The sequence below is a fragment of the Molothrus aeneus genome, chromosome 6 (assembly GCF_037042795.1).
Source record: "Molothrus aeneus isolate 106 chromosome 6, BPBGC_Maene_1.0, whole genome shotgun sequence".
In the NCBI taxonomy this organism is placed as follows: domain Eukaryota; kingdom Metazoa; phylum Chordata; class Aves; order Passeriformes; family Icteridae; genus Molothrus; species Molothrus aeneus.
In genome coordinates, this window is record NC_089651.1 from 50,687,207 (window position 1) to 50,713,632 (window position 26,426).

The 26,426-nt window shown below is 44.3% G+C and overlaps 1 protein-coding gene across 1 annotated transcript; it reads left to right on the forward strand.

Annotated features, from left to right (window-relative positions):
* The first annotated feature begins 430 nt into the window (after nucleotides 1-430).
* HHIPL1 (HHIP like 1) lies at nucleotides 431-22,084 on the forward strand. The gene is made up of 9 exons (XM_066552551.1): nucleotides 431-697; nucleotides 5,341-5,987; nucleotides 8,338-8,481; nucleotides 9,931-10,259; nucleotides 12,470-12,596; nucleotides 12,899-13,044; nucleotides 15,875-15,956; nucleotides 17,804-17,886; nucleotides 20,602-22,084. Exons 1-9 carry the CDS (start codon nucleotides 431-433, stop codon nucleotides 21,165-21,167), a joined length of 2,391 nt encoding a protein of 796 aa, XP_066408648.1. The 3' UTR covers nucleotides 21,168-22,084.
* Nucleotides 22,085-26,426: the final 4,342 nt, after the last annotated feature.

Sequence of the window (26,426 nt, forward strand, 5' to 3'; positions counted from 1 at the left end):
ACTGAACTTGGGTTTTCTTGTTATTAAACATTAAACATCTTGTTATTAAACAAGTCCATCACCCGCATAAACTCCGAGTGCTATTATTCTGTCGTGCCTGGATCACACAAAAGTCTCAGCGGCAGAGCCGAGTCCAGCAGACATCCCTCGAGGAGTCGGTCTAAGGAATCGGTTCCCAGTAGGGATCCGCTGCGGTGCTGTGTGACACCCTGTGACGGCTGTCCAGCCAAGCACCTGCCCGGCTGCTCTCTGGACGGAATCGAAATAAAACCTCCGGTCCAGAGGCACGGCGGAGACCCGCGGGTGCGGCGAGCGGCGGTGCCGCCCGTGCGGGCGCTGCCGGGGCCGCGGGCGGAGCGGGGCCGGGCGGAGCGGGGCGGGGGCAGCGCTGCCCCGGCCGGCCGTGCCCCGGCGGCGCCCGGGCAGAGCCATGCGGGGCCCGCGGGCGGCCCTGGCGCTGCTGCTGGCGGCGGCGCTCGCCCCGCGCCCGGCGCGGCCGCACCCGCAGTGCCTGGACTTCAAGCCGCCGTTCCGGCCGCCGCGGGGCCTCGCCTTCTGCCGCCGCTACGGCGAGTTCGGCTGCTGCGACCCGCGCCGCGACAGCGCCCTGCTGCAGCGCTTCTACCGCCTCAGCGCCAGCCTCGACGAGCGCACCTACGCCGCCTGCGCCGGGCACCTGCAGGAGCTGCTGTGCCAGGTGAGACCTCCGGGAGCCCCTCTGCACTGCGGGTACCCCGCCGCGTGGGCTCGGCCACACGGGGCCGGTCAGCCCCGCACGGAGCTCTGGTGTGGGCATGGATGCTTCTGCCCCATCCCGGGTGGGGATGCTTTGGCCCAGACGGGGGTGCATTGATCCCATGGGTGCACTGATCCAGGCACAGGAACTTTGGACAGTCCAGGGGAGTGTGAGCCATGATGTGAATTCCCAAGCCCAGACTGGAGTACCCAGCCACAGGCACATCAGCCATGGCATTGGCACCTGGGCACAGGCATGGGTACATCAGCCCACACATCAGTGCATCAGGGATAGCACAGCAGCCTGGGCATGTGCTCCTAGGCACTGGAAGGAGTGACTGTCCATCATCAAGTATCCCAGTGGACTTTTTGTTCTTTGGCAGTTGTCTAAAAGAGGAACAGGGATGTTGTTCTTCTTTAGTTTAGGAGCAGAAGTCTCTGAGATAGGTAAGTGGGCATTTCAGTTTGCACACTCTCCTCCCCTCCCAGGGTTAGGATATCAGATCTGGTGAAGAAACCCACAGGGTACCTGTCTGTACAAATCTTGCTCCTTGTTATGACCAGCTGATGGGGTCAGGTGCTTTTTTTTTTGTATTGGGTTACAGCACTTTTAGCAGGTGCCAGGGGCTAATAGTCCTGGTGATGGGTGCAGAGCAATGCCTGTGGATGTGGCCTAGGAACCTCTGTGGTGGCCATCCTGCACAAGGGGGAATTTCCACTCAGAGCTGATGTTCTGGGGCCAGGTATGATAATGGGATGATCACAGTCTGCACAGAGCAAAGTGTCTCACCCTATCATCAGTGGAGGCTCGCATGTATGAAAATGCCCCTAAGACAGAGCAGCTCAGCACTGTGCAAGTGTAAACCTTAAATTAATTCAGACAGTGGAGTCTTGTCTGCTGTGCTCAGATGGGATCAAAATGGCTTTTCAGAAATCCTGCTCTTGGCGTTTTGCCAGTACCTCTTGGGTTCCTTAAAGTGTGAAGAGAAAGACAACACTTTTCCACACCAGGATCTATAGAATTGGCTTCTATTTCATCTCACGTTGTACTGGAAGCAAAAAACATTTGAATATATTCCTACAACAAGTGTTGTCTCAGAGTCCATTTGCAGATAGGACACCAATTAGCAATGTGTGCTAAGCACTCCTGCTTCTGGAAGTGATAACTAAGTCTCCTGTGTTTGTCAGAAAGCCAACCATTGAAAATGTCTTCAGCAGCAGAGAAATATTTCCATGTGGGAGCAATGATTCACTGAAAATGTTCTGATGAGCTCAGTGCATCACCAGCCCAGATGTGGCTACACACCACTGCCTCTGACTGCACAAGCATGTCACAGAACTTCAGTCATTGCAAACACTCTAGAAACATAAGCATGTCACAGAACTTCAGTCATTGCAAACACTCTAGAAACATTCTGCTTCTATTTATTCATTATATATACAATTTATATCCTAGACCTGAATTACCTGTGACTCAGCACACTTCTGTCTCTTTCTGCTCACAATTCATGATTTCTCTCAAATGTGATCAAATTATTTTGACAAGTGTCTCAGTTTGTACTTGTGGATCCCTGCCTTTTCCTGAATTCATAAAATAATAGAACAGTTTGATTTGGAAAGGACCTAGTCCAACCTCCCCTGCAATGAGCAGGGGCAGCTTCAACTGGATCAGGTTACTCAACCTGAATGTTTCCAGGGATAGGGCTTCTATCCCCTCTCTTGGCAACCTTCTATATAGTTATAGTATTTCCACCCTCATTGTAAACAACTTCTGTCTTAAATCTGATCTGTGTTGACCCTCCTCCAGTTTAAAGCCATTATCTCTTGTCCTATCACTACACCTCCCTGTAAATCATCCCTCTCCAGCTCTCGTGTGGAAGGTGCCATAAGGTTACCTTGGAGCCTTCTCTTCTCCACCAAACTGCAAGAGCAGGTGCCTCACTCTGCTTCTCAGGGAACAGCTTGCTTAAAGGCTTGAGTTTCCAGATGAGGCGGTCAAGGAATGTCAGGGATAATGTGGAGGTTAAATGCTTTTCTGAGGAGTCCTGTTGCTTCCTCCAGGCTGATAGCAGCAGTAAATAAGACATTGCCTGATGTGGGTGTTCCATCAGACTGTTGGAATTCCCCAGATAAGGAGCTGCCACTGAATTCCTGGAACAGACAGGATGCATTTGGTTAGCCTGTCTTAATGTGACTTGTTTTGTTTTCTGATGAGTTATTTTCATAGTACAAACTTGTTCCAGCCCTACTGAAGTAACTGATCATCTGCCCAGTAGTTTCCTCAGTCTCTGGACCTCATCATAGTTTAAAATTAATGAGCAGACAGCATCATTTGGAAATTACAATTTAGATCTAATATTGATTCTGGGCTCTGACTACGGGTAGAGCTTCTTGGCATTTTGAGTTATGTGAACATGACAGGATGATGTGAAGGCTGAAGGACCACAACATTTGCTTTCTAAGCAGAGAAATTCAGCAAAAGGCATGAGGCTCCATCTCTTCCAGAATAAAATTTGGAAAATATTTCACATGTCTTGAAAATACCCAAGGACATGCTTAGGTACTTTCAGGCTAGTGATAGATCTCTGAATTTCACTGCCAGTGTAATGCTGCTGTAATTAGCTGTATGCCACCAGGAATGTTGTAAGGAGGGAAGAAGTTGCCCCCAGCTTCTATTCAGACACAGCTGAGGCCGTGGTGAGCAGCCTGCAATGGCAGACACAGGGAATCCTTGTCTCTGGGCTATTTTAAATTCTGATGCTGAAGCCAGGGCATTGCTTTGTAATGCATAAGATCACTGCTTGCTTTGAAAGAGGCTTTCACAGAATGAGGTACACCTGAGTACTCAAGAGAGAGGCTCATCTCTCTGAATGGGAAACCTCCATAGGCAACAACAGATTGAGCTCCCACCCAGCCCTCCCATCAAATTCTCTTTCTATCTCATTTCAATTTGTCTTCTAAGGCAATTTTTTCAGTCATTACAAGTGAATTGACAAATGCTCTGTCTCTTTCTGTCCCCGGCACACCTCGTGTAACCAAGCCAAGTGTGTTACCCAATCTGCCTGTGTAATTTCGGTGTTTTGTTTCACAAGCAATCTTCTTTTTACCACAATAATTGCTGCTCATTTGGAAGCTTAATAACCTTCATTTTGCAATGAATGGCTTGACATTCCAGGAGGAAAGCTTATTATACACTAATGATCTGTTATATGGCCTCTCAGTTTATTATGGTATGTAATGGAAAATAAAATAAAAATTAAATATTGTGTATGCTCATCAGCTAATTTAAACAGTTCAGAATCTCAGATGTTACATCTTTTCAGCTATTGAATAGAGTTGTGATCTGCATTAATAAATGTCTCCCTATAGATCTAGAAACAGCTCCCTATTTTTTTTTTTATTAAGCTGGTTTTGCTTAGTAAAAGAAGCAATGCCAGATAGGAATTAAAGAATACAGAATTTATTTACATAGTGGTTTCTCTTCTGACCTTTGTTGCCTCAGGTATTTACTGAAATATAACTTTGAAAATAATTGAGCCTCCACAGAGTCATGTTGCATTATTTGAAGAGCACTTTTGAGGTGCTTGTTGGGAAGATGCATTATAACTGGAAAATATTGTGTTTATTACAAGCAAAAACCCTTGCAAAACAGAACTGAGTCACTTTGGTCAGTTTGTAATTTACAGACAGTTTTACTGAATTGCAGCTTTTTCATAAGGAAAATGTGTCTGTAGGAGTTCTCATCATGGAGATTTCAATGAGCTGTGTGAACTTGATCCAGTCCTTAAGCAGATTTCCAAGGCTGCACCTTCCATAAACAAGGGTTGAGCTGCAGCTGCTGCCAGGACCTTGCCTGGATTATGGCTCTTTGTGCTCACTGTCTGAAATCCTGTAACCTCAGCATCCCTTGCAGAACTTGGTGACCCATGTCATGATCATGAGACATGAGATGCCTTTCCCCACTCCTGGCTGGGGATGTAAACTATCTGTAGGCAAAGGTCCACCAGCAAAGGCAGCTGGACCCAAGCAAGAATGGTGTCCTCCCCTCCTCCTCCACTTTCACATCCCACTCCTTCCAAGCTGTAAACCATATCCATGTTTGAGGTCCATGGCTGGATTATCAGATGATGAGGTATGAATGTCCCAGGCTTTGACCCTGATGGCCTTTCCCATTCTATCATCAGTGTGCAGGGCCTGAATCTTCTCAGCTAATTCTTTGGTTTCACTTCTGCTCTGTGATTATTCTTATTATTTCATAGATAGAGTCAGAGCATCCAAGGAAGAAAAGTCTCTTTTTCCCCAGTACGGTCTGCTAGGGTGATATAGCAACATAGGCGTCATTGCAGGGTTTTTTGAAGAGCTCTGTGGTTAGAATAAATGAGTAACAGCTTGAGGAAGTCAGCTTTCACCAGGAAAGCTGAAGATAATTTCCATGAGTGCTGAGACAAACCCCCTCTCTAAGATCTTTCCCTCTGTTAACATATCTTCCGAATAAACCACAACATATCTTGTAATTAAGATGAAATATCTCCAATTAGCATCACTGCTCAGCTGTTTCAAATCTGATCCAATAAATGACTTGAACCTTTTTCTCCCTCCCTCTAGGAGTGCTCTCCATATGCGGCTCACTTGTATGACGCTGAGGACCCCTCCACCCCTGTGCGGACGATCCCAGGGCTGTGCCAGGACTACTGCACGCAGCTGTGGCACAGCTGCCGCTCCATCTTCCGCGCCCTCTCCGCAGACCCGGAGCTAACGGCGCTGGAAAACAACGCGGCAAAGCTCTGCCGCTACCTGTCCCTGGAGGACACCGACTACTGCTTCCCCCACCTGCTGGCCAACCAGCACCTGAACCAGAACCTGGGGCTGGTGACGGCTGACGCCGAGGGCTGCCTGCAGCTGTGCCTGCTGGAGGTGGCCAACGGGCTGCGCAACCCCGTGGCCATGGTGCACGCCAACGATGGCACCCACCGCTTCTTCATCGCCGAGCAGGTCGGCCTGGTGTGGGCCTACCTTCCTGATGGATCCAGGCTTGAAAAGCCATTCCTGAACATCAGCGAGGCTGTGCTCACCTCGCCTTGGGAAGGAGATGAGAGAGGGTTTCTGTGTATTGTCTTCCATCCTAAATTCAAAGTTAATGGTAAAGTGTACGTCTACTATTCAGTTGAAGTTCATTATGAAGAGAGGATCCGAATCAGTGAGTTCAGAATTTCTCCTACTGACATGAATGCCTTGGACCATGGTTCTGAAAGGTATTGTACACACATTTTTTTTAAGATCCTAGAAGGCCACTTGTGCATTTTTAAAGATCATTAATGAATGAGACTTAGCTTCATGTTTCTGCATTCCAAAGTTAGTCCAAGTCCATGTCTAGTGTATTGAGGTACAGAAGCTGTGTGTCCTCCATGGCTGAACTGCAAGTGTGCAGGGGTAAAACATGTACAGTTCTTAATTCTGGCATGTCAGAGGCTTTAACTAAACATGGATTAAACATTATTTATAGTTTGTGTTTTGAGGTTATTGTTGGGTGGGGCTTTAAAGTTTGTTTGTTTTGTACTTTTGTGATTACCCTTTAAAACAGACTTCTGCAAAGAATGAGTGAAATTCTTTCCAAAGCCAAAGATTTCCAAAATTAGTATAAACAAACTAAGTGATACCAGACCAAAGATGGATTTGGTCCCATGTTTCTTTATCTGAACAACTCAACCCTTTGATATTACAAATTTAATATCAAATTAAATAAAACACAAGTCACCATATTATTATCGAGTGCATTTTAATTGGACACGTAATTTGTTTGACTCTGGTCTTGCAGTTGTTCCACACTAATATGCACAGATGATGAGAGACTTGTTTGTAGAATCAGGCTCACAGATTTATAACCTGTTGCAGAACTATGTTCTACAACATATAGAACCACTGTTCTATATGTTAGCTATGTATAATATGTATATATGTAACTATATATGTATATAGTTATAGAACCACTGTTTTAAGAGACCCTTGGATATTACTAATTCAAAGATTTTTTCTTCATTATTTGGATTTTATTAGGGGCTTTCCAACACCCAGCTGTGGATGATTCTAGCTCAAAAATGCACATAGCCTAATGATAGAGAGGGGATACTGGTTTATAAAGCATTTACAGCAATCCAGTGTAAACAGCCCTGTAGATGACAGGTAGGGGGAATTACAACGTGGCACTCAGGAAAGCGAATCAGAAACCTGCAGGTATCAACAGCCCATGAGCTGTCTTGTTTAAGAATCCTCAGGCTCTATGTTTGTAACAATTTCTGTGCTTACTTAGCTTATGGTTAGTACAGCAAAAGCTTAAGAAAACAAGCTTGTGGTCCTACTGTGCTTGTGTAGGCTCAGGGCCCACTGACTTCACCCTGAGCTGCTGCCCAAGAGGGAGCTCAGGCTGACATGTGCTGTGCACTGCCTTGGCTCAAATGCATGTGTCTGTTTAACCTCAGATGTTTCTCAATGAATTTTGGTTTTTTCCATCTTCTTTGGGGGGCTGAGGAAGATTCACCTTTGTGTCCGTACAGGATCCTCCCTCACTCCTCCTGTCAGCTGGAACCTGTGCACTCTTGTACAGTTACCTTGTCACAGAGGTGCTGACATTTAACAGGAGGTGACAGTAACTCCAGAGCTGGGTTCCTTCCCACAACTCACAATAACTATCAACATTTCAGAATCGAAAAAAGATGTCTAAAAATGAGATGCTTTAAGTAAATGTTATAATTTGCTTTTGTAGCTATTAAGATGCACTGCCAGATGAAATCTGGACTCTTTTAGAATCTGGAAATAATAAACTTCAGTTGTTATACTTGGGAACCTCCACTGCATGTATTTGTGGCTTTACCATTCTATAAAATTATAATTTATGTATTTTTCCCCTTTCATGCTATGGAAGGTATTCCAAAAGCATAAAATAAACAAATAAAATAAAGGCTGTGGGGTTAAAATTAAGGTAAATTTTGTTGGTACTTCTTTAAATAGCCTTTGGTAAATTCAGTTTGTTGTTGAGGCTGCTTTTAACTGCTCTTTAAACTCAAAAGATCCTGAGTGTGTAATTATCATTCAAGGATTCTTCTCTCTTTAAGAATTTAACTATTCCTTAATGTTTGAGAAGTTTTATGTTCGCCTTGAAAGCACCTGGCAGGACTGTGACAAAAGCTGCACAGATGCACAGATGGACTGGAGTCCTTTCTCTTACAATTTCCAATTGGTTATAAGCTCAGATGCCTCTTCTTTAATAAGTTATAAAGAAAAATAAAAAAGAAGATTAACAAGGAGGAAGAAAGAATCAGAGGAAAAGTTTAAGCAATTAAAAGTATATTTTGTCATGTGATTTCCCAGACTTTCCATATTACACAATTTAGTGTTTCTGTAATCTGGAAAATATGTTGAAACTATTTAAGGTTAGAAAATCAGCTATGCCCAAGAAAAATTCAGTAACTAGGATATGGAGGAATTTGTATCAAAACCAATCTGTGGCTGCTTCCATCTGTCAAGATCTACACTGTCATGACATTGCTCTGCCCTATGCATAGTGCTTGTGCAGTAGGAAATTGCTTTCTCCCTGTTTTCACTTAGGATAATCCTTGAAATAGAAGAACCTGCTTCCAACCATAACGGAGGAGAGCTGCTCTTTGGAGATGATGAGTATCTCTACATCTTCACTGGAGATGGAGGCATGGCTGGGGATCCTTTTGGCACCTTTGGAAATGCCCAGAACAAGTAAGAGTGTATTGGAATAATACCAGTATAGCTGGAAAGGACGTGCCTAAGCTTGTCTGGCCCCTGGTGCTGAACCCAATGGCAGCAACTGTGGCGTTTTCACCCCAGAGACACTTTGGGCTGGCTGGGTGCTGCAGCTGGGCACGTGCAGGCAAGTCCAGGCATGCAGGAGCTCCGGTGGCTGTGGATAGAGCTTCCCCCCATAACAGGGTCTGCTCCTTGGGTTTACCTCTGGCAGAGAAGCTTTAAGGCAATGGTGAAGGAAAGGAATCGGTTCTGATAGAGGGTTTTGGTCCAGAACTTTATTCCTGGCCCACAGGCCTCTGAATCCAGCAACAGCTCCAACATAACTCGCCAAACCTTGCGGTTGCTGGCTCTCTTAACCCCGGGGAGAGGGGGAGGGAAGGGGTAGGGATCCCACCAACCGGGTACATAGAAGGAGGTCTTAAGGGACAAAGGACACCTGGGTGGCCCAATGCCCCCCTCCCCAGGGATAGAGGACATCCTTTGAATCTACCAATCACTCTGGAATTCCAGGATTGACAGACAGTGCTGGGAGGGGAAAGGAGAGGTGACTGACACACCTGGGATGGAATTATCCAGGGAGGGACCCGAGGTTCTGAGGTAAACCCTGAAATCACAAGGCAACAGAGTGGATCCATCCCTATGGCAGCTCCAGGGTGTGGGAAATCAATGCTGTGAAACCCTAGACTTTCCAACCCTACCCTCCCCCCCATGCTCTAACTTTTTCCCAAGTTTTTTTAATAAATGATCAATCGTGAGCCAAATTATCAAAACTTTCGAAAAGATTTATTAATCTATCTGCGCGACCGAATTTCGGTCTCCGAGACCACTACAGCCAAAGAGACAGCATTGAGCCCGGGGTCGGTGCTGGGTGAACCTGGACCTGACCTCTACCGCGTCAGAGTCCCCCCCGTTCATGAATGCCGCTTCTTGCGGCAAGGTTTTATACAGTTTATTGTGCCTGAGGCAAAGGTGTCCAAATTTGGCAAGATTTTATACAGTTTATTGTGCCTGAGGCAAAGGTGTCCAAATTTCTTTTGTAACTCTTCACATTCATCGCTGTTCTTTTCAATGTGCAGAGCTGGACAAAGGTTGGGTCCAGGTGTGCACTCAGCGTTGATGGCTGACTATCTTGATTGATGCAGTCGGCAAGGTGATAATCGCTTTTAGGTGGTTCCCAACAACTCGAGATACCGGTCATCATTGCCCTGGAAGCTTCTATTCTTATGTTATAGCATCAATTGTTATCTTAGCTTGTGTCCAGGAATTCGTTGTAATCTGAATATACAGCTGCTCTTGGGCCGAGGTGGTCAGAGACATATGTTTGGATTTTTACAAATCTTTTATACCATACATTAATACATGAATTATCCCTACCATATATGACATTTTCATTTACCATTTTCATTTCTTCTCGCAATACAGATCAGCCCTGCTGGGCAAAGTGCTGCGGATCGATGTGAACAACAACGACCGCGGGCCCCTGTACCGAATTCCCCCCGACAACCCCTTCGTCAGCGACCCCGTGGCGCGCCCCGAGGTCTACGCCTACGGTGTGAGGAACATGTGGCGCTGCTCCTTCGACAGGGGGGACCCTCACACCAAGGAAGGGAAGGGGAGGCTTTTCTGTGGAGATGTGGGGCAGAATAAATATGAAGAAGTCGACATCGTGGAGAAAGGGAAAAATTACGGCTGGAGGGCGAGGGAAGGGTTCAGCTGTTACGATAAGAAACTTTGCACCAATTCTTCCTTGGGTAAATAGATGCGCTCTCATTTTTGCGGTATTCACATTCTCTGAACAGAGAGAGGCATAATTCTCTCTCCCAGGATTTTTCCCGGGGAAAGCAGTGAGAAGCACAGAGCGAGAAGAGAAAACAATTCTTATCTCTGCTTGCTGCTCCTGTTGTTTGGCACGTGTACAATGTGTTATGGAGATTGTTTAGCGAGAGGGATTTGTTAATTGGACACCAGTGATGGTTGTTTTTGATTGGCCAATTGAGTCAAAGCTGTGTTGTGACTGTCTGGAGACAGTCATGGGTTTTTCTTTAATATCTCTTTTGTATAGTTATAATATAGTATTAGTGTAATACAATATAGCTTAATAAAGCATTTGTTCAGCCTTCTGAAATCATAGAGTCAGAGCACATTATATACATTGGGGTCACCCTGAATCAATACATTTTTTAATTCCTGCCTTCAAAGCCTGGCTGCTTGGTGGCAAACACACCTTTTTGAGGTGTAAACCTCTGCTGTCCCTCTAGAAGGGAGCTGGCTTGGGCATAAATACTGAAAGTACAAATGTTGCTGTTTCTGAGTTAGGAGGAAAGTGAAACATGCTAGCTGTTGTTTTTCTAGGTGATTGGTGTTGTTAGTGAAATTACTTTGTGATTCTGTGGTTTAGAAGGACAATTTCATCTTTGCCACATAAAATAAGCTTTTGTGCAGAAGCAAGAAAAATTTGGAGGAATTGTATTTTTCTCCATAACTCACCCTTATTTTAAAAAAACAGAGAAAAACATTGACTGATCAACCCTTATGCATACTGCCTGCTCTGCAGGTAACTGAATATATGGTGTATTTTCATTTCTTTTAGCTGTGCTACAAAGGAAAACCTCATTTTATTTTAATTTCTTTAAACTGTTCAAAACTGGATTGAGGGTGTTTGCTGGCTGGCTAAATTCCAGTGAACATGTGAAGTCAGAACATATTGAATTGCAAGGGCTTATGTGGACCATGTCTTGTGCTGGAACCTCTTCTCAGAGGTCCAGGGGGGAGGTGGAGTGGGCTGACACTGATTTACATTAGCTGAGATTCTGATTCCTTTCTCTTCCAAGTGCTGTGTGTTGTTGTTTAATTTTCTTCCTAATATTAACTCAGTTTAAATTCCTTCCTTTTATTAGCTTTGATATAAGTACAAGTGATTAACTATTTTTTTATAAAAATGTCAAGAGCAGGGAGCAGATTTTTTGCACTCCCTTTGCTGAAGCAGTTGTCAGAGAGCTCATTTATTGCTCTCCTGTGTGACAATACCCACATGAGCATTCAAGGCAGACACTTTACTGAGGTCCCCAGGGATTCAGAGCAATTTTTGATGACTTTAGAGACCCTTTGTTAGAACAGTGAAATGTCAGAGCCCCTTTAGAATGATAAGTACAGCGAAGTGTGGAAAACACCTGCTTTAGAGGAAATTCCCCTGGTGCAAATTCCTTGCTGGCAGAGCTGCTGGGTTTGCTACCTGCAGCATCTGCTACATGGGCAGGGAGAAAGGCCATGAGGATGAGGAGGAAAGGGTACCATGAGATACCTGTGAGTCAGGAGTTTCAAAGGAAAGGGGAGGAAGTATCTAATGAAGACCCTCAAAATCAGGACATCTTATTTTACTCCATTTTACATTTGTCTTATGTTTTAACTTATATTTCCCAATGAATATGCCAGTACTACATCATTCATGCCTCTGCCATCCCATAAATATTTGATGGCCCTTTCAAGTTGCTTCTCCATCTCAGAGGAGCAGAAGCTATTTGTGCTGACATCTGACATATCTTTTCATCAGTGCCTGCAGTCTGGAGTCACCCATCTCTTTTTTTCCTTTCACCACTTAGACAAAGCTGCATTGGGCAAACATTTCCTGCATGGGTGCAGTGGCTCTAGGAGTGACCTGTGAATTTGCAGCTAAACCAGACAAGCTCTGTAGAAATGTGCCAGAAGCGGCACTAACAGAGATGGATTGTAGTGGGAGGAGAAGGGCTCAGGAGAATGCTGAAGTGTCTTGGTGAGGGGCAGGGCAATCAAATGTGATTCTGAAAAGGTGAAAATCAAACTAAATACAACTCCATTGGCAATTCATTTAAGTAGAAGATGCACCAGGGAACCTGATTGTACTCTGCCAGTCTCACAACAATCTAGATAAAGAGCTATTCTGCAGCATGTGCAAAATAAGTCACAGATCTTTTCTGCCTTACAGATGATGTGCTTCCAATTTATGCATATCCACACAAAATGGGGAAGTCTGTTACAGGAGGCTACGTCTATCGAGGTTGTGAGTCTCCAAACCTGAATGGCCTATACATATTTGGTGATTTTATGAGTGGGTAAGTAAACACTTAGGGCACTCACAAAGTTGTACCCCCAGCCAAAATACCCCCCAAAATGGCCTGATAGTCCCTCAGCCCTCCCCTCTTGTTTTTTCATGGGCTTGTGCTGCCCTTGAAGGCAAGGGCTTGCAGTGTGTATCATACATTTAGGTTAATATTAAACAATCTTTCACTCAGAGAAACTGCAGTTCCTATTGCAGCTAGTGTGGGTAGGAAGAATTAAATATCCATTCAGGTGTCCATGCTAGCTTTCATAAATCATCTGGGTCAGGCTGTAGAAATGTTCTTTTGCCTTGCAGACGCCTGATGTCTTTGAAGGAGGATCATGCTACTGGAGAGTGGCAGTACAGTGAAATCTGCATGGGGACAGGACAAACGTGCATGTTCCCTGGGCTTATCAATAACTACTACCAATACATCATCTCCTTTGCTGAAGATGAAGCAGGTAATCTTTTAACTTTGTGTCACACTGAATGGCATGTTTCAGAACAAAACACCAGAGAAGGGATCAGAGAGGGCAGCAGGTTGTGGAGAGGCACAGCACAAATCTTTAAAGTGCCAATTCCCAGCACCTCCCAAATACCAAACCAAAGTTACAATGCTAATTTTGAGGTCTGAGTGCCATGCAGTGCCTGCAGTGGGAGATGGAGAGTCAGTTGCCTTGGGACTGAGTCTGGTGTGCTGGACATGCTGCTGCCCTTCCCTCTGGAGAATAGGGAGCAGAGGGGGGCAAGGAGAATAAAACAAACTTGGAAAAGAAACCTCATTCATCACAGTGCCATGCCAAGGGGAATGCAGGCCTGGGAGCCTGAGAAGCTGAGACCCAAGGGAGAGCAAGTCTATCCTCTTGTCTAGTCAAGAAGGCTGTGGGCATTATTAATGGGTACAGGGAAGCAGATGTCAAGAACAGCAATTATTTATCTGCTCACCTGGGCTGGGGTATTTGTACCTCTCAAGATGAAGCAGAACAAAAGTCTGTGTTATGCCTTGCATGAGGCATCAGCAAAAGAGTCTTTAAGTCCATATTTTATTAGTGCCAGCTGGGATTTTGCTTTGCATAGGACTGAAGGATCTCAGTAGAGCTTTGCTGTGTTTTCATGACTGCAGACATTTTGATTTCTGGAAGGGAGCTGCTGCTGTGATTTGAAGAGGAGGAAATAAAGAGTCCTGGGGTGCAAGCTGGTGGTGTCTGTACACTGTTTGTACAAGCACTGCAGAATGTACAGCTCATGCAGCCCCTGGCTGGGGGCAGACAGAGGATGAGCCCCACAATGTGTGCTTCATGTGTGAGCCAGCAGTGCAGGAGTTGTGCTCTGCCCTGCTCCAGGGAGGTCTTGGCTCGTGGTCACAAGCACCTGCTTCCAGAATGCCCCAGCTTTTAAACATCTGTTTTTTCCTGCAGATTATGTCAAGTTTGGATGTTGCTCAAATCATATAAATGCAAATTTTTTCTTGTGAATGCAAATCCTCCAAGTTAAGTATTAGCTTGAAAGTTTGACTCTTTTTTTAGAGTTAAATTCAATTTTCTTTAATGGTTAATATTCATAGAATTTACAGCTATTTCACAGTGCTGTAGTGAGAAGGATATCTTAACCTACAATCAAATAACTTAGTTCAAATCAGCTTTGTGCCAAGTGCAATATCAAGCTGTTGATTGCAACCCTTGCTCATGCACATGAGGATGACCTCCCTCATCCTGTGCTTGTCCACAGAGTCTGGACATAGCAGGGGTGAAATGCTGCCACCATTTTGCCCTACACTGTGCCTTGCATAAGTATGGTAGAGCTGAGTGGAGATTTGGGCTGCAGTCTTTTTTCAGAGGCAGTTAATTGCCTTGTGTTTGCTTTATAGTAATGGAAAGAAATCTGTTGATAACAGTGTGGTGAGGTTGCTTTATCTGCCGTGAACAGTCTTCTCTTGTACCTTTTTTGTGTACTAGGAATCTCATGTTTTACAAGTTTGCCACACAGTTTATTTTAGCAGGGTTTTCTTCACAGAAGCACTGAAGTTTTGGAGTTGTTGCTCTGATGGATGTTAATCTACCTGCTGCAGTGGGTGTGCAAATGTTGTGGGGAGAGCTCTATTTATGGCTCATTGCAATTATAAAGCCATCAGCCCCATCCCTGGCCAGCAGAACCTGTCAGAGACACCCCAGGCACTCTGTCTATGGGTCACATGTGTGTAGCCTGTGTGCTTCATGGCCTGAGCATCCAAACTCCTGCTAGTAACTTCCAGGAAAGAGGGGCAGGATGTAAAACACACATCCCCACAAAACTCAGTGCCAGCTGTTTCCCATCCCCATTTGGACCAAGGTTTCCTCTGGCCTGTCATTAATGAAGCTGACCAGAAAAATTAAGCCACCAGCCAGGAGTAGCCAAGGGTTTCTGCCCTGGGATGATCCAGGAGCTCAGCCCAGGGCAGCACAGGAGAGCAGGAAGGAGGATGGAGACTCAGCCTCAGCTGCCACCAACTGCCTACACATTCCTTTGCTCACACTGATCTCTCTGTTCCTTCCCCTCTTTCCTCTGGATTACCCATAGAACACCCAAAAAAATCTCCCTTATCCACTAAGCAAGTCCACAGAGCCTCTTTTTCTATTTTCTCTCATTTTTTAAATATTGCAAGTATATTTTTTCTCTCTGATCCTTTTTGTTGCACTTCTCAAGCACTTGAGCTCTCAAAATAGTGCCAGAAAGACTGTTTGTCCCAGTCTCCCCTGCACAACAGGAGAAGGATAGAAATGCAGTTAAGAGAAAATAAGTCAAATAAAGGGTTATGGACATTGTTTGGTTGAAGGTTGAGCCCTGCACATGTGACCTGACAGAGCTGTGATGAATCAAATGCCTTTTGTCTGATATGTCTCACCCTGTGAGTGTGCTAAAGAAAGCAAAAGCAAAATCTTGTTCTCCTGTAATTCACCCCAAAGGAGCACTTCATCCAAATGAGCACAAGACAGTGAACTTTCTTAATTTCCTTTCCTTTCATTTCAACAAAAGTAATTCAGGGTTTACCTGTTTTACATTAGAGAAGTCAAAGGACACAGATCATAATGAGATGACAAGGAAGGTCTGGGCAGGTGAACCTGCAGCAGAAATTTGTCCAAATAGTAATTCATGACAATTTGTAAAAGCTGCCACTCACTAGGAGTATTTTATGCCAATGGACTGCAGATAAGCTCTCAGACCTGTGATGCAGAGTTAATGCCTTTGTGCTGTAAAGGACAGAAACTCCATGGACAGTTTTCATGGGTGTGTCTGTTTTTTTATCTTTATCAGGGGAATTGTACTTCCTATCTACTGGTGTACCAAGTGCCACAGCTCCCAATGGAGTGGTGTACAAAGTGGTGGACACCTCCAGGTATGAGATGTTCTTGTTGCAAGGCCTGGTGATGGTGCAGTGAGTCCTGGCATGGATGGTGTGGATGTGATGGTGTGATGTGATGAATCATGTTGGCTGACTAATTAACTCTTCTCCCATGCTGGGCTCTTCTGGGGAATTCAGTCAAGGAACATCTGGAGCAACCCTTTGCAGGTCTGCTTTGCCACTGCAGTCGTGGGGGTCTACATGCCTGGTGCCAAACTTTCATGGGGCTTGTTGGTGATATGTAGGTTTGGAGATTTCCTGAATGCTAAAGAAGTATTTTATGGGTGGCTTGTCTTTCTTTGGCAAAGTTTCTCTAGATTTCTGCCCAAAAGAAGGCACTTCTTCTCAAGGTGTTTTTTCTGAGTTCCTCTCCATCCTTTTTTCATCTCCCACAAGAGCCCTGTTCCCCCAGACCATGATAGCCAAAGCTGGATCAGCATGACCTGCAGTGCTTTCTTGGGCAAACCAGACATGAAAATCAAAAAGTACATTCTTCTTAATGTTTCAAAGGGCTATATGGATTGAACAGGAAAAAAGGACCATCATTACACCTCCTGGATTCCATCTGCCTGTATCTGAGACTGGGCAAGGCAGGGAAGAGCTGTGTTTTATGGGAAGACTTACAGCTGTTTTTTCCATCTTCCTGTTTTTAAAGTGTTACTATTATTGGCTGAACACCAAGCTACTTTCAGCCAGAGACGGAGAGTGAAATTTTTTATAGCTTTTCTTTTTAATGGATTAAATTTACAGCTTTAGCTAACTGAGGATTTTGAACCAAGCCACTTGTCTAGTTTTATGTTTTATGAAACCAGTCCCCAAAATTAAAAAGCCCCCAGATCTGTAATGTGTTTCCTCCAACTCTCCTCTGTCAGGAGCATTTTCCATTATCTAATGCAGCAGAAGAGTTCCTGTAAACTGTGTATGAAGGAGCTGCTATTACGCAACCTGTGCAGAAATAGAGAAAGCAGGAGTCAAACACCAGCCGTGAGTTTAACTTTTAAAAAAAGCTTCATTCATGTTCAGAGTACCAAAAAAAGTAATTGGAAAGTTCATAAAAGTAGGGAACATCCTTGTATAGACAGTGGAGAGAGAAGCTCTCTGCCTTCCACAGAAGTGCAAATGCAAACAATCCCAATTGCCCAGGAGCTGTACCCTCCAAATGCAAACATCGTGCATTTTAGAACCAATTAAAAAACCTCTGAAGAAGTCTGAGGATTACCAAGATGGCTGTCATAGGAAAAAGTGGTGATGAGCTGGATGTGGCTTCCCAGAAGTGAGATACATCTCTGTGGCAAACAAATTGTGTCAAGATAAAGCACCATACGAAGACAAAGCCTCTGAGGAGACATTCAGAGTTCTTTTCTGAAACTAATGCATTTTTGGCACGACACTTGTTTGGGCTTTCTGTATGAATAATAGTGTGTTATTTTGCTTCCGTGAAAACAGTCTGAAATCTTGCATACACATAACCTTTGTGTCAGATGTTCAACATATACTATCTAGTTTTGTAATTTTTATTTTCATTTTGATTAATCTCTTTCTGTCGTGCTTGAACCTGCCAATGTTTTATTTCCTTAATGGCTTCAATAGTGTCAACTGAAAACACAGACAGAGGACTCCACTGCCTTGTGAATATTTGGACTTTCATCAATAGTGATCTGTGATTCTTTGGTTATGTTTTCTATTGTAAGAGATTAGTTGCATCATTTAAACAGACTTTTTTTTTTTCCCCCAATAAGAATTATGTTCTTAGAAAAACAATGGGAAGCAAAGTGAGCAAAGTGTTGCAATGCCAGAGGAAAGGAATTAATTGTGCAGTGTATGTGTCCCTTTCTTTCAAGGACAGCACCACCAGGAAAATGCCGAGTTGAGCCATCGCCAGTGAAAGTCAAAAGCAAGCGCATCCCATTTGTGCCAAAGGAGAGTGAGTGCAACTCTTGCTGTTTATTATTGGTTCAAGTTAGCTGGCAGTAGATACAAACTCCAGACCTGCACTATCTGTCCACATATGTGGAAACTACCCAGAACTTCACTCTTCAGGGTATCCTCAAAATTAAATATTTCCAGGTGTTTTGGATCTGAGGAGTTGGTTCAAATAAGTCATACAGTATTTCCCCTTTCCTGGCCATGTGAAATTTCCTTTGTAGTTTCTGACCCTGTTCATTTTCCCTTTTTCATGCTACATTTTACACGTTTCATTACCACCAGCTTGGTTTCCCTGTAACTGTGCCTGTCCAGAGACCCTCTGCTTGGTTTCCCTGTAACTGTGCCTGTCCAGAGACCCTCTGCTCAATGGTGCTTTTCAGTGACAAGTGATTTTTTGCAGTAGCTTCATGTAGTGGAGAGGATATGATGGGTAAAGGGTTGGGAAGCAGCTCATAGAGCAAGATGAGAGCTGAGTCATTGTTAGTTGAAAGTGAGAAAATATGGGATGAGAAAATGCTCCCAAAAGAATCAGTGATCACACACTGAGGTGAACTTTTGGCTTACCCAAACCCTCCAGGGCCTTTTGGTGCTTCATGCTGCATGAAGTATTGTACTGCTAAAGCTGGAATAGTCAGCAGAGCTGAATCTGCAGCAAGCCAAGTACTCTTTATGTGAGGTACAAAAACCTAAACACAATATTAGGATCTCAAAAGTAGACTAGGCAGTATCACTGTTCTTTTCCCCTGTGCTTTTAATTTACACATGTAGGTACCTAGGCAGCACCCCAACAAATTCCCTTCCAACTCAGTGTAGTCCATGAATTTTCATAGTCCATGAACAAAACTAATGGTACTGCAGGAACTACAAAGTCAGGGTACTTTTATTTAATTTTTAATTACATTAATCACGTTACATTGCTTTTGAGTCACTAACAGTTCCTACAGCTTTGGCTTCAGGGAATAATGAGGGCACTCAGCACCTTGCAACACTGAGTCTTTAAGGTGGAACAAACTCTAAGGCTAATTATTGACTGCTGACATGCCTGAGCACTCAGTATCTTCAGAGATGTTCCCCTTTTTTAGCTGTGCAGGCAGCTTCCAAATATTTGTAACTTGATTCATGTTCAACCATTTTTGTCTGTTTCTGCTTATGCATTATTCTCTACGCAAGTCCAAAGTTCAGGTATTTAAACTATACATATAACTAAATCTTTTGGGCTTGTTTAAAAGGTAGCTTTTGTCATAAATTAAAACTTAGAAATGGTGGGAGAGATTCTACCTAGTGTGTCAAGAGCTACACTCTCTTTTTGGTGAAAAATAATCATGGCCATTTTGCTTCAGAAGCATGCAAACAAGGATGTGTAGCTGTAAATATTTATTGTTTTGGTTAGTATTTAGTCTGTTATTTAGTTTTTTATTTTGGTTAGTATTTAGTCTGAATGCAACAGAATCACCAGGGCATGTGCCTTGTATTAGCTATGAGTGCATTTTTTGGAAGTGTACTTAATAAAGAGTTTAATAGAGAGTATTATATAATGACAATTTGATCCAGTGAGGTGAAAAGCACTCCCAGGTGACCATTAGCTGTCATGCAGTCCTACACAGTATTCAATCAGTCCCAGAGGTTTCAAGTGCTTTGCCAGACCAGGCTCCAGCAAATGAGCTGTGCACAGGTAAGGCCTTCAAATCTGTTTCTTGCCTTGAGAACCGCAGCTTTCAAAGGAAGGAAATATTTTCATGTCATGAACACATTTCCTTTTTAAAGACCTTATTTGGAAAAACATGGACCCCTGTGAGGGTTTGTCTTTTGGGGACAATAGATACTAAGCACAAATAAGACAGTGATATTTTTCCTCCTCTCTGTACTACCAAGAAATGTTGAATGAGGATGCATAAATCTGGGATATAATTCAAAGTCATTATGTCTTTGCAAATGTCTGTGACACTGTTCCAGCTCTGTTGAATGTTATTCCATGAAATTCTGAATTGCTTCCTTCTGGCAAACTAAAACTTATTTTTAAGCTAAAAATGAAACACATGTGAATAAGTAAATCCAGTAACACCTGGAAACTGTGACAGCAAAGAATTTTCATCTCTTCAGAGTTCAAGGCTCTTTTATTTTTTTTCCTTTTTTTTCATAAGGAAGAACAAACCCAACCCCAAATCCTGTTTTATATGTTGTCCTGGCAACTCTGTTCCTCTTGCACATTCCAGTTGCCAGAGAGAATTGATTTTGAATGTTCCTGATTTCAGCTCCTCTGAATAAAGCATCTGGCCCAGTGGGGAGGCCACGCTCTCCTCTGGTAACGATCCAACCCCCAGTAATGAAGAGAAGAGCAGAAACAGAGCCTGTCTGTAAAATGCTTTCGGTGGCTCTTCACCGGGATGTGGTGTAGAGCTCCTCTCCTGACTGTGAAGCTCCAGCACCGACCCTTTAAGGGCCAGCCTGACATTTGCCAAGAAACCTCTTGGAGCTTCCTTTTTGGGAGAGACTCGGTTGGCATTGAGTCCTGCAGTCCTCTCTGCTAGCTAACACCAGCCGACATTTTCACTGAGGAAATATCGGGTCCCTAAGGGTGTCGTTGCTTCCCAACAGGACCAAGTAGACAAATTCCAAGAAATTAGTTGTACAAGTCAAAAGGAGTTTGGTATAGTTGGTTTCAAGCATTGCCCAGAGAGTGACAGACACGGTTCTCTGCCTTTTCGCCCGACAGAGTTTATTATGAAAACACCGCCACCACATCCCCGCCTGCAGACCACCACCGAGGCTCCGTGGGGAGGCGCCCCAGAGCCGCGGACCCCAGCGCCGCCACGGACCCGACCCGGGCTGGGCAGCCCAGCATCTCCCAGCGGCAGAGCCCCCGGGCCGGGGAAGGGGCCGGAGGAGGAGAAGGGGCAGCGCAGGAAGAAGAAGAAGAAGAAGCAGCGCCCCGGCAATGGCGCGGTGCGGCTGATGCGGCAGGGCCGGCGCGGGCGCGGCCGGGGCAGGCTGGAGGTGTTCATCGACGGCGAGTGGGGCACGGTGTGCGACGATGGCTGGAGCCTGCCCGCCGCCGCCGTGGTGTGCCGCCAGCTCGGCTTCCCCCACGCCGTGCGGGCCGCCAAGAAGGCGGAGTTCGGGGAAGGGAGCTCGCTCCGCATCCTCCTGGATGATGTGCAGTGCTCCGGGCAGGAGAGGACGCTGCTGGAATGCTCCCACGCCGGGGTGGGCACGCACAACTGCAAGCACGAGGAGGATGCTGGCGTGGTGTGCAGCCGGGAGGAGGTGACAGACTGGTGACAACAGCCAGCTGAGGGACTTGGAGACATCCCTCCCTTGCCCAACCCTCTAAACCAGCTGCAGTATTGAGGAGGGTATGCCCTGCCATGGGGATGCTGTATCTGTTCTAAGTAATTTTACGTTTTCTTCATGTTCGTCCCCACGCATTTGCCTCAGAGGAAAAAAAAAAAAAAGAAAAATGAAGCACTGAATTATGTTGGGGGCAGGGGCTGCATTTCTTTGAGGTTTTTTGTAGGAAGAAACCCCCAAGCATCAGCCTTTACAGACCAGAAAAGAGATGCATCCTGTTGCCCTTTCCCATTTCAAAATACAGCATTCTTCAGCTGTGCATCACAATGTTTTGCCAAAAAATAAGTTCCCAAATGACTGTGTTTCACTCTTATGGAAGCATTTGCATTGTTTGCCTTGCTTTGCCACCTGCAGCTCTAAGCTGAGGTTTCTAAGGACGTGCCTTTCTAAATCTGTGCCTTTCTTTGCAAATTACAAAAGTATATATATTTTTTTAACCTTCCACTCACTAGTTTAAAGGAAAATTATTTTTCTGTAATGCTTTTTATTGGTATAAACCTATTGCTCATCAAGGATAAGCAAAATCAGGTGGTTTAGAAGAAACCATAGTGTACTGCATGGAGAATATTTCTGCAGTTTATATTAGCCTAAGTGAAAAGAACCCCTTTTACATGAACAGGATTGAAAATCTGTCCCTTTTTAGATGCACAGAATCATTATCCAGTTCTGAAGATATTTTTGTACATGTTTTTCCACTTTCCCAAACTTTATAACATGTACATGTTTTTCCATTCAGTTTTTCACAGGTGTGAATGACTAGACAAGAGGTAATGCACTGGGGCAATAATCCAGTAATATTTACCCCTTTTTAGAGGATATTAAAAAAAAAGCAAACAAAAGCAACCCTATTTTGTCTGAAATGTGTTTTTCACCTGAGTGGCAATGGGAGACACCTGTCTTATTAAAGAATTTGGCCTGGTTGTTTTCCCTGCTGTAATCAGGATAGGTTTTGTCCTGCTGCTTACACAAGAACATGAGAAAGACAAAAAGATAAAAAAAATCTAAACCTCCTCAAATGTAAAATGACCAGTGTGTCTAGAAAAGTTCACAAGAAAAACCTTGTATCTAGAGACCTTACTGTGGATATTTAATTTAACCCAATTTCAAGTTGACAGTATCTTCTTAAGCCTAAAACATATATAGGGTAAATTAATCTGGTTTAAATATTTTTCCTGAATTTATCTTTCTGATAAATTCTCATTAAATTGTTTTTGGTGTTAAAGAACACCTTCAACACACAGAATCAGATGATTAAAAAAAAGTATTTCCCCTTACTTCTTATGAAGTATAAAGGAAGAACAGATGCATAAAGTGCCTTTTGAGAAGTACTACTCTCATTTCATTTGAAAACCTACAAATGCCATCACACACCAGACTGTTATCAGGCCTTTCCCTTTGCAGTGAAGTTGTAAACTTATTTGTTTCAAGTGCAGAAATTCACTTCAAAGTGTTCAGGGAACGGAAGAGTCCTTTGTAAACTTTGTAAATTCTTCTGTTAAAAGAGTTGGAACCTACTGAGCTGGTGGAACTAGAGGGCTGGAAGAAAATGGAAGGTGAAGATACAATCATTCTTTTTCCAAATTCCTATTCCACTTCTTTTGGCTCCTTAGCCAAATTTCAGCTCCCTCTGTCTGAGACATTCTAAAGAGAACCTTGGTCATAGTTATACTTGAAAACTTCTAGGTAGAAAAAAAGACCTGCACAATAAAAGTTACCCTAAAGGAATTGAGGTGATTCCAGGATGTCTGCCACAGACAAATTAGGCAGGAATTTCACCAGCATTTCCTAACTATTAAGTATTCTTTTTCTAATTTAACTGTTAGTTATTCTGCACCTGCTTTAGTCCGTTTGAACATCCTGAGAACAAGCAGAGGCCAAGTACATCTTGGACATTGCTGGTGGGGATTTCCAGCACCCCTGGCTGGCAGGCAGGGTGACACACAGGCTCTGGTGGCAGCCAGGGGCACAGGGGAGCCAGCTCTGGGTGGGAGCAGCTGTGCCTGGCAGTGCTGGCACAGAGCCCTGCACCCCGTGTTTGCTGGTGAGGTGTTTGTGATGCTGCTACATGGGTGCTGCCAGCTCCACAGGCAAATATTTATTAGCAGAGAAAGAGACAAGACTTGTTAAGTAAAGGGGTTTTTTCCCTCTTATCCCTTCTCCCAGCCTGCACTGAGTGGGGAAGGTGTTCAAATAGGATCGAGCCAGCTCAGCACACGTGGCTGTGTGTGCATGTCTGTGCCTGCCAGCTCAGTGCACTGCTATGACCTGGCAAAGTATTTCTGACCATTGTGGTCCCTTCCAAGCTTAAAATATATCTGTTCTAACTCCTGGTATCTGTCAGTCTAGTTCACTGGTACTTAAATGATGAGCCTGTACTATTTAAAGCACACAAGTACACATGCATTTAAATACCTGCTATCTCATCTGTTGTTTAATAGGATTCTTAATGATATCATTTTTAAATAGCAGGATGTCACACCAAGTAAGCATTAGATAAACCAATAAGCCCTGCTGCTACACTTGAACATGACAGTATAACTCCTGGAGGCTAATTCAGGATAAATCTTAAACTAGCCCACAGTGCAACCAGACTTCCTCATGTACTTCCTTATGTGGCAGTCCCAAAGTTTTGTCTAGTAGCAATATCATTTATTGCCTTGACTCCTGATTCAACTCTGTGACTGAAACTAGAGCACCTGCATTTTTCCTTACATAGCTTTCCTTAAGTTAGCACACCTGCATCACATAGAGGACCCACCATATCTCTAAGGGAACAATGTAAACTCAACCTTTCCATGTCTTTTTCTCTACCTCCAAGGCAGGGTAGCTCTGCCCAGAACTCAGGATTTTTCACTTACATCCTTGTGGTGCCCAGCATCCAGCCTGAGCACTCACTGCCACGCTGTGTTGCAGTCTGCAGTATTGACATTATCTTCATTTGAACTTACCACGCTCTTTCCAAGAAATCCAATAGATAAATCTTCCCAACCTATTGAGGAATAATCTTTAGAGCTTGCTGCTCAAGCAGTGGAGGGATACTGAAATAGGTAGGGTGTTGTATCAGGGGCTCTCACTCAAATGCTGGCAAAACTCTCCTGGAGCTGAGCCCTGGCTGGAGAATGCCATGAAGATATCCTCCATGTCAGGGGAGTTTTGGCTCTGCCCAGGTCAGGCTGCAGGGTATGAACAGCATGAGGCACATGTATCACATTAAATAAGCAAAGAGAAATCCATTGACATTGAAATTGTACTGAAGACATGGCTCAAGTTCAGAAAGCTCAGTGGTGGCACTGTGGGTGGCACTGGCACAGGGTGCAAAGGTGAGCCTGGGGCCCCAGCTTCACGTGCTGCCATCGTGCTGCCATCGTGTTTGTCTTGCCTTTATCTCCCCTATCAGCCTCTCACCAGTTAGACCTTTGTGTTGGGCTTTATGATGGCCAAGGGGAAACAGCAGCTCTTGAATGCCTGCCCTGCCCCAGGGCCCAAAGCCAGCAAACCACTCCCAGGGCTGTGCCAGCTCAGCCTGCCTGTTTCACGAGTTAGCATTGATGCAGCTTTGGGGGACAGTCCCCAGCACAAATCCATCCCTCCGTAGGAGAGCTCAGCCTCTTGCTGTTTGGGTGTGGTCAACATAGAAATTCAGAAGCACAGAGGACAAAAACAGTCATAAGTATCAATATCCAAGTCTGATTTTGTATTGGAAACATGCCAGTAAGTCCTCTCTGAAGGTCAGCTTGGCATGCGAGATGCATTGGCCCCCTTAGATACTTTAAGACATAAAATCATATTTTTCTCTATGAAAAGAGATGTAAGCATCTTTTGATAACTACTAACTGTATTCCAAATGTAAAGCTTTAAGAAAACATAGGTTTTTTTCCTCTGTAAACCAACAAAACATGGAGCCCATTTGATGTGTGTTCATACCTTGCTGCCTTGTACATGACTTTCCCAAGGCTCTCATGTCTGGGGCACAGATGCAGATATAGAGCTGCCTCGAGCAATGTTTCAACATTGTCAGAAAAGCAGCTATGATGGAAATGGCAATCATTCCTTTGCAATAATGTGGTAAATAGGGATGCTATTTTTAACCAAAAAAAAAAAAAGCTGTAATGTTCAGTCAGTTGTACAAGTATCACCTCAAGTAGTTTGTTCCTCAGGGGCATTAGCTGTTGGCAATCACTAAATGCTTATACTGTTCCTGTTAGTAATAACATCTTGCCAGTCACTTGTCCACTCCATGCTGGAAATTTTTATTGACTAAGAATGATCAGAACCTCAGTATATAAGGGCTGGGGGACAACTGACTCAGGGTGAAAATCACTGCAAAGGTCTGTATTTGGCAATGCTGGGTAAGTAATACCTAATCCACTGCAGGTTTTGTTTTGACTCCTATACCCAGCTATATCAACCTGTGGCTAGAGGTCTGATTTTAGATCAGCTAATTTATCATTATTATCATTACTAACTTGTTATTAGAGTTTTCCTGTCCACATCTGCCGTGGTAAATTCTGAGTGACCAGGACACCCAGGTCTCTGGCTATTTGTGTGCTGCTGAAGGCATTTCCCAGCACAAGAGCTGCCTATGCTCTGCCTTCTCCTTGCTGTCCTCACTTACAACTTAAACAATGCTGCACTTTCAGAGAGAGAACAGAATGTTTTCAAACCTAGACAGCCATGCAACGCCATGCAAAAGAGAGCAGGAGTTCGGACCAACCCTATGTTTCACTAGCTTTTCAAATTCGCCTTGGAACTTCACCTGTTAACAGTTCCCAGTTCTCTGCTCTTGTGGTCGGCTCCCAGATCTCTCTCGCTCCTCGTCTTTTCCCGGGAATGTGCAGGTTGGCAGAATGTCCACGCGGTGGCAGTTCAGTCCCCAGCAGCAAGGGGACACGGGGGAAAGCTCAGCCCAGCTCAGCCCAGCCCAGCCCAGCCCAGCCTTGCTCCTTCCTCCCAGCGCAGCGTGGGGCTGCCGGGCAGATCATAAACACAGGAGTGTCTTGGGATCATGTCCTTCACTCGGGGATATAGAAACACGTTAGAATACAAAGGGTTGTATTAAAGTTTGTTGGAACAAAAACAAAAGCTTTTATTGAAGTTCATCTTTAAAGCATGAAAAATAAGATATTTCTGCAGTGTATCCAGGCTGAATACTTAGGCGAGTTATCAGGATAATTATATTTACCTGAGATT

Coding starts and splice junctions, on each gene's coding strand:
- HHIPL1 (XM_066552551.1), top strand. CDS start 431: ATGCGGGGCCCGCGGGCGGCCCTGGCGCTGCTGCTGGCGGCGGCGCTC. Junction 13,045..15,874: donor CTTTGCTGAAGATGAAGCAG/GTAATCTTTTAA, acceptor TATCTTTATCAG/GGGAATTGTACTTCCTATCT. Junction 17,887..20,601: donor CCCATTTGTGCCAAAGGAGA/GTGAGTGCAACT, acceptor TTCGCCCGACAG/AGTTTATTATGAAAACACCG.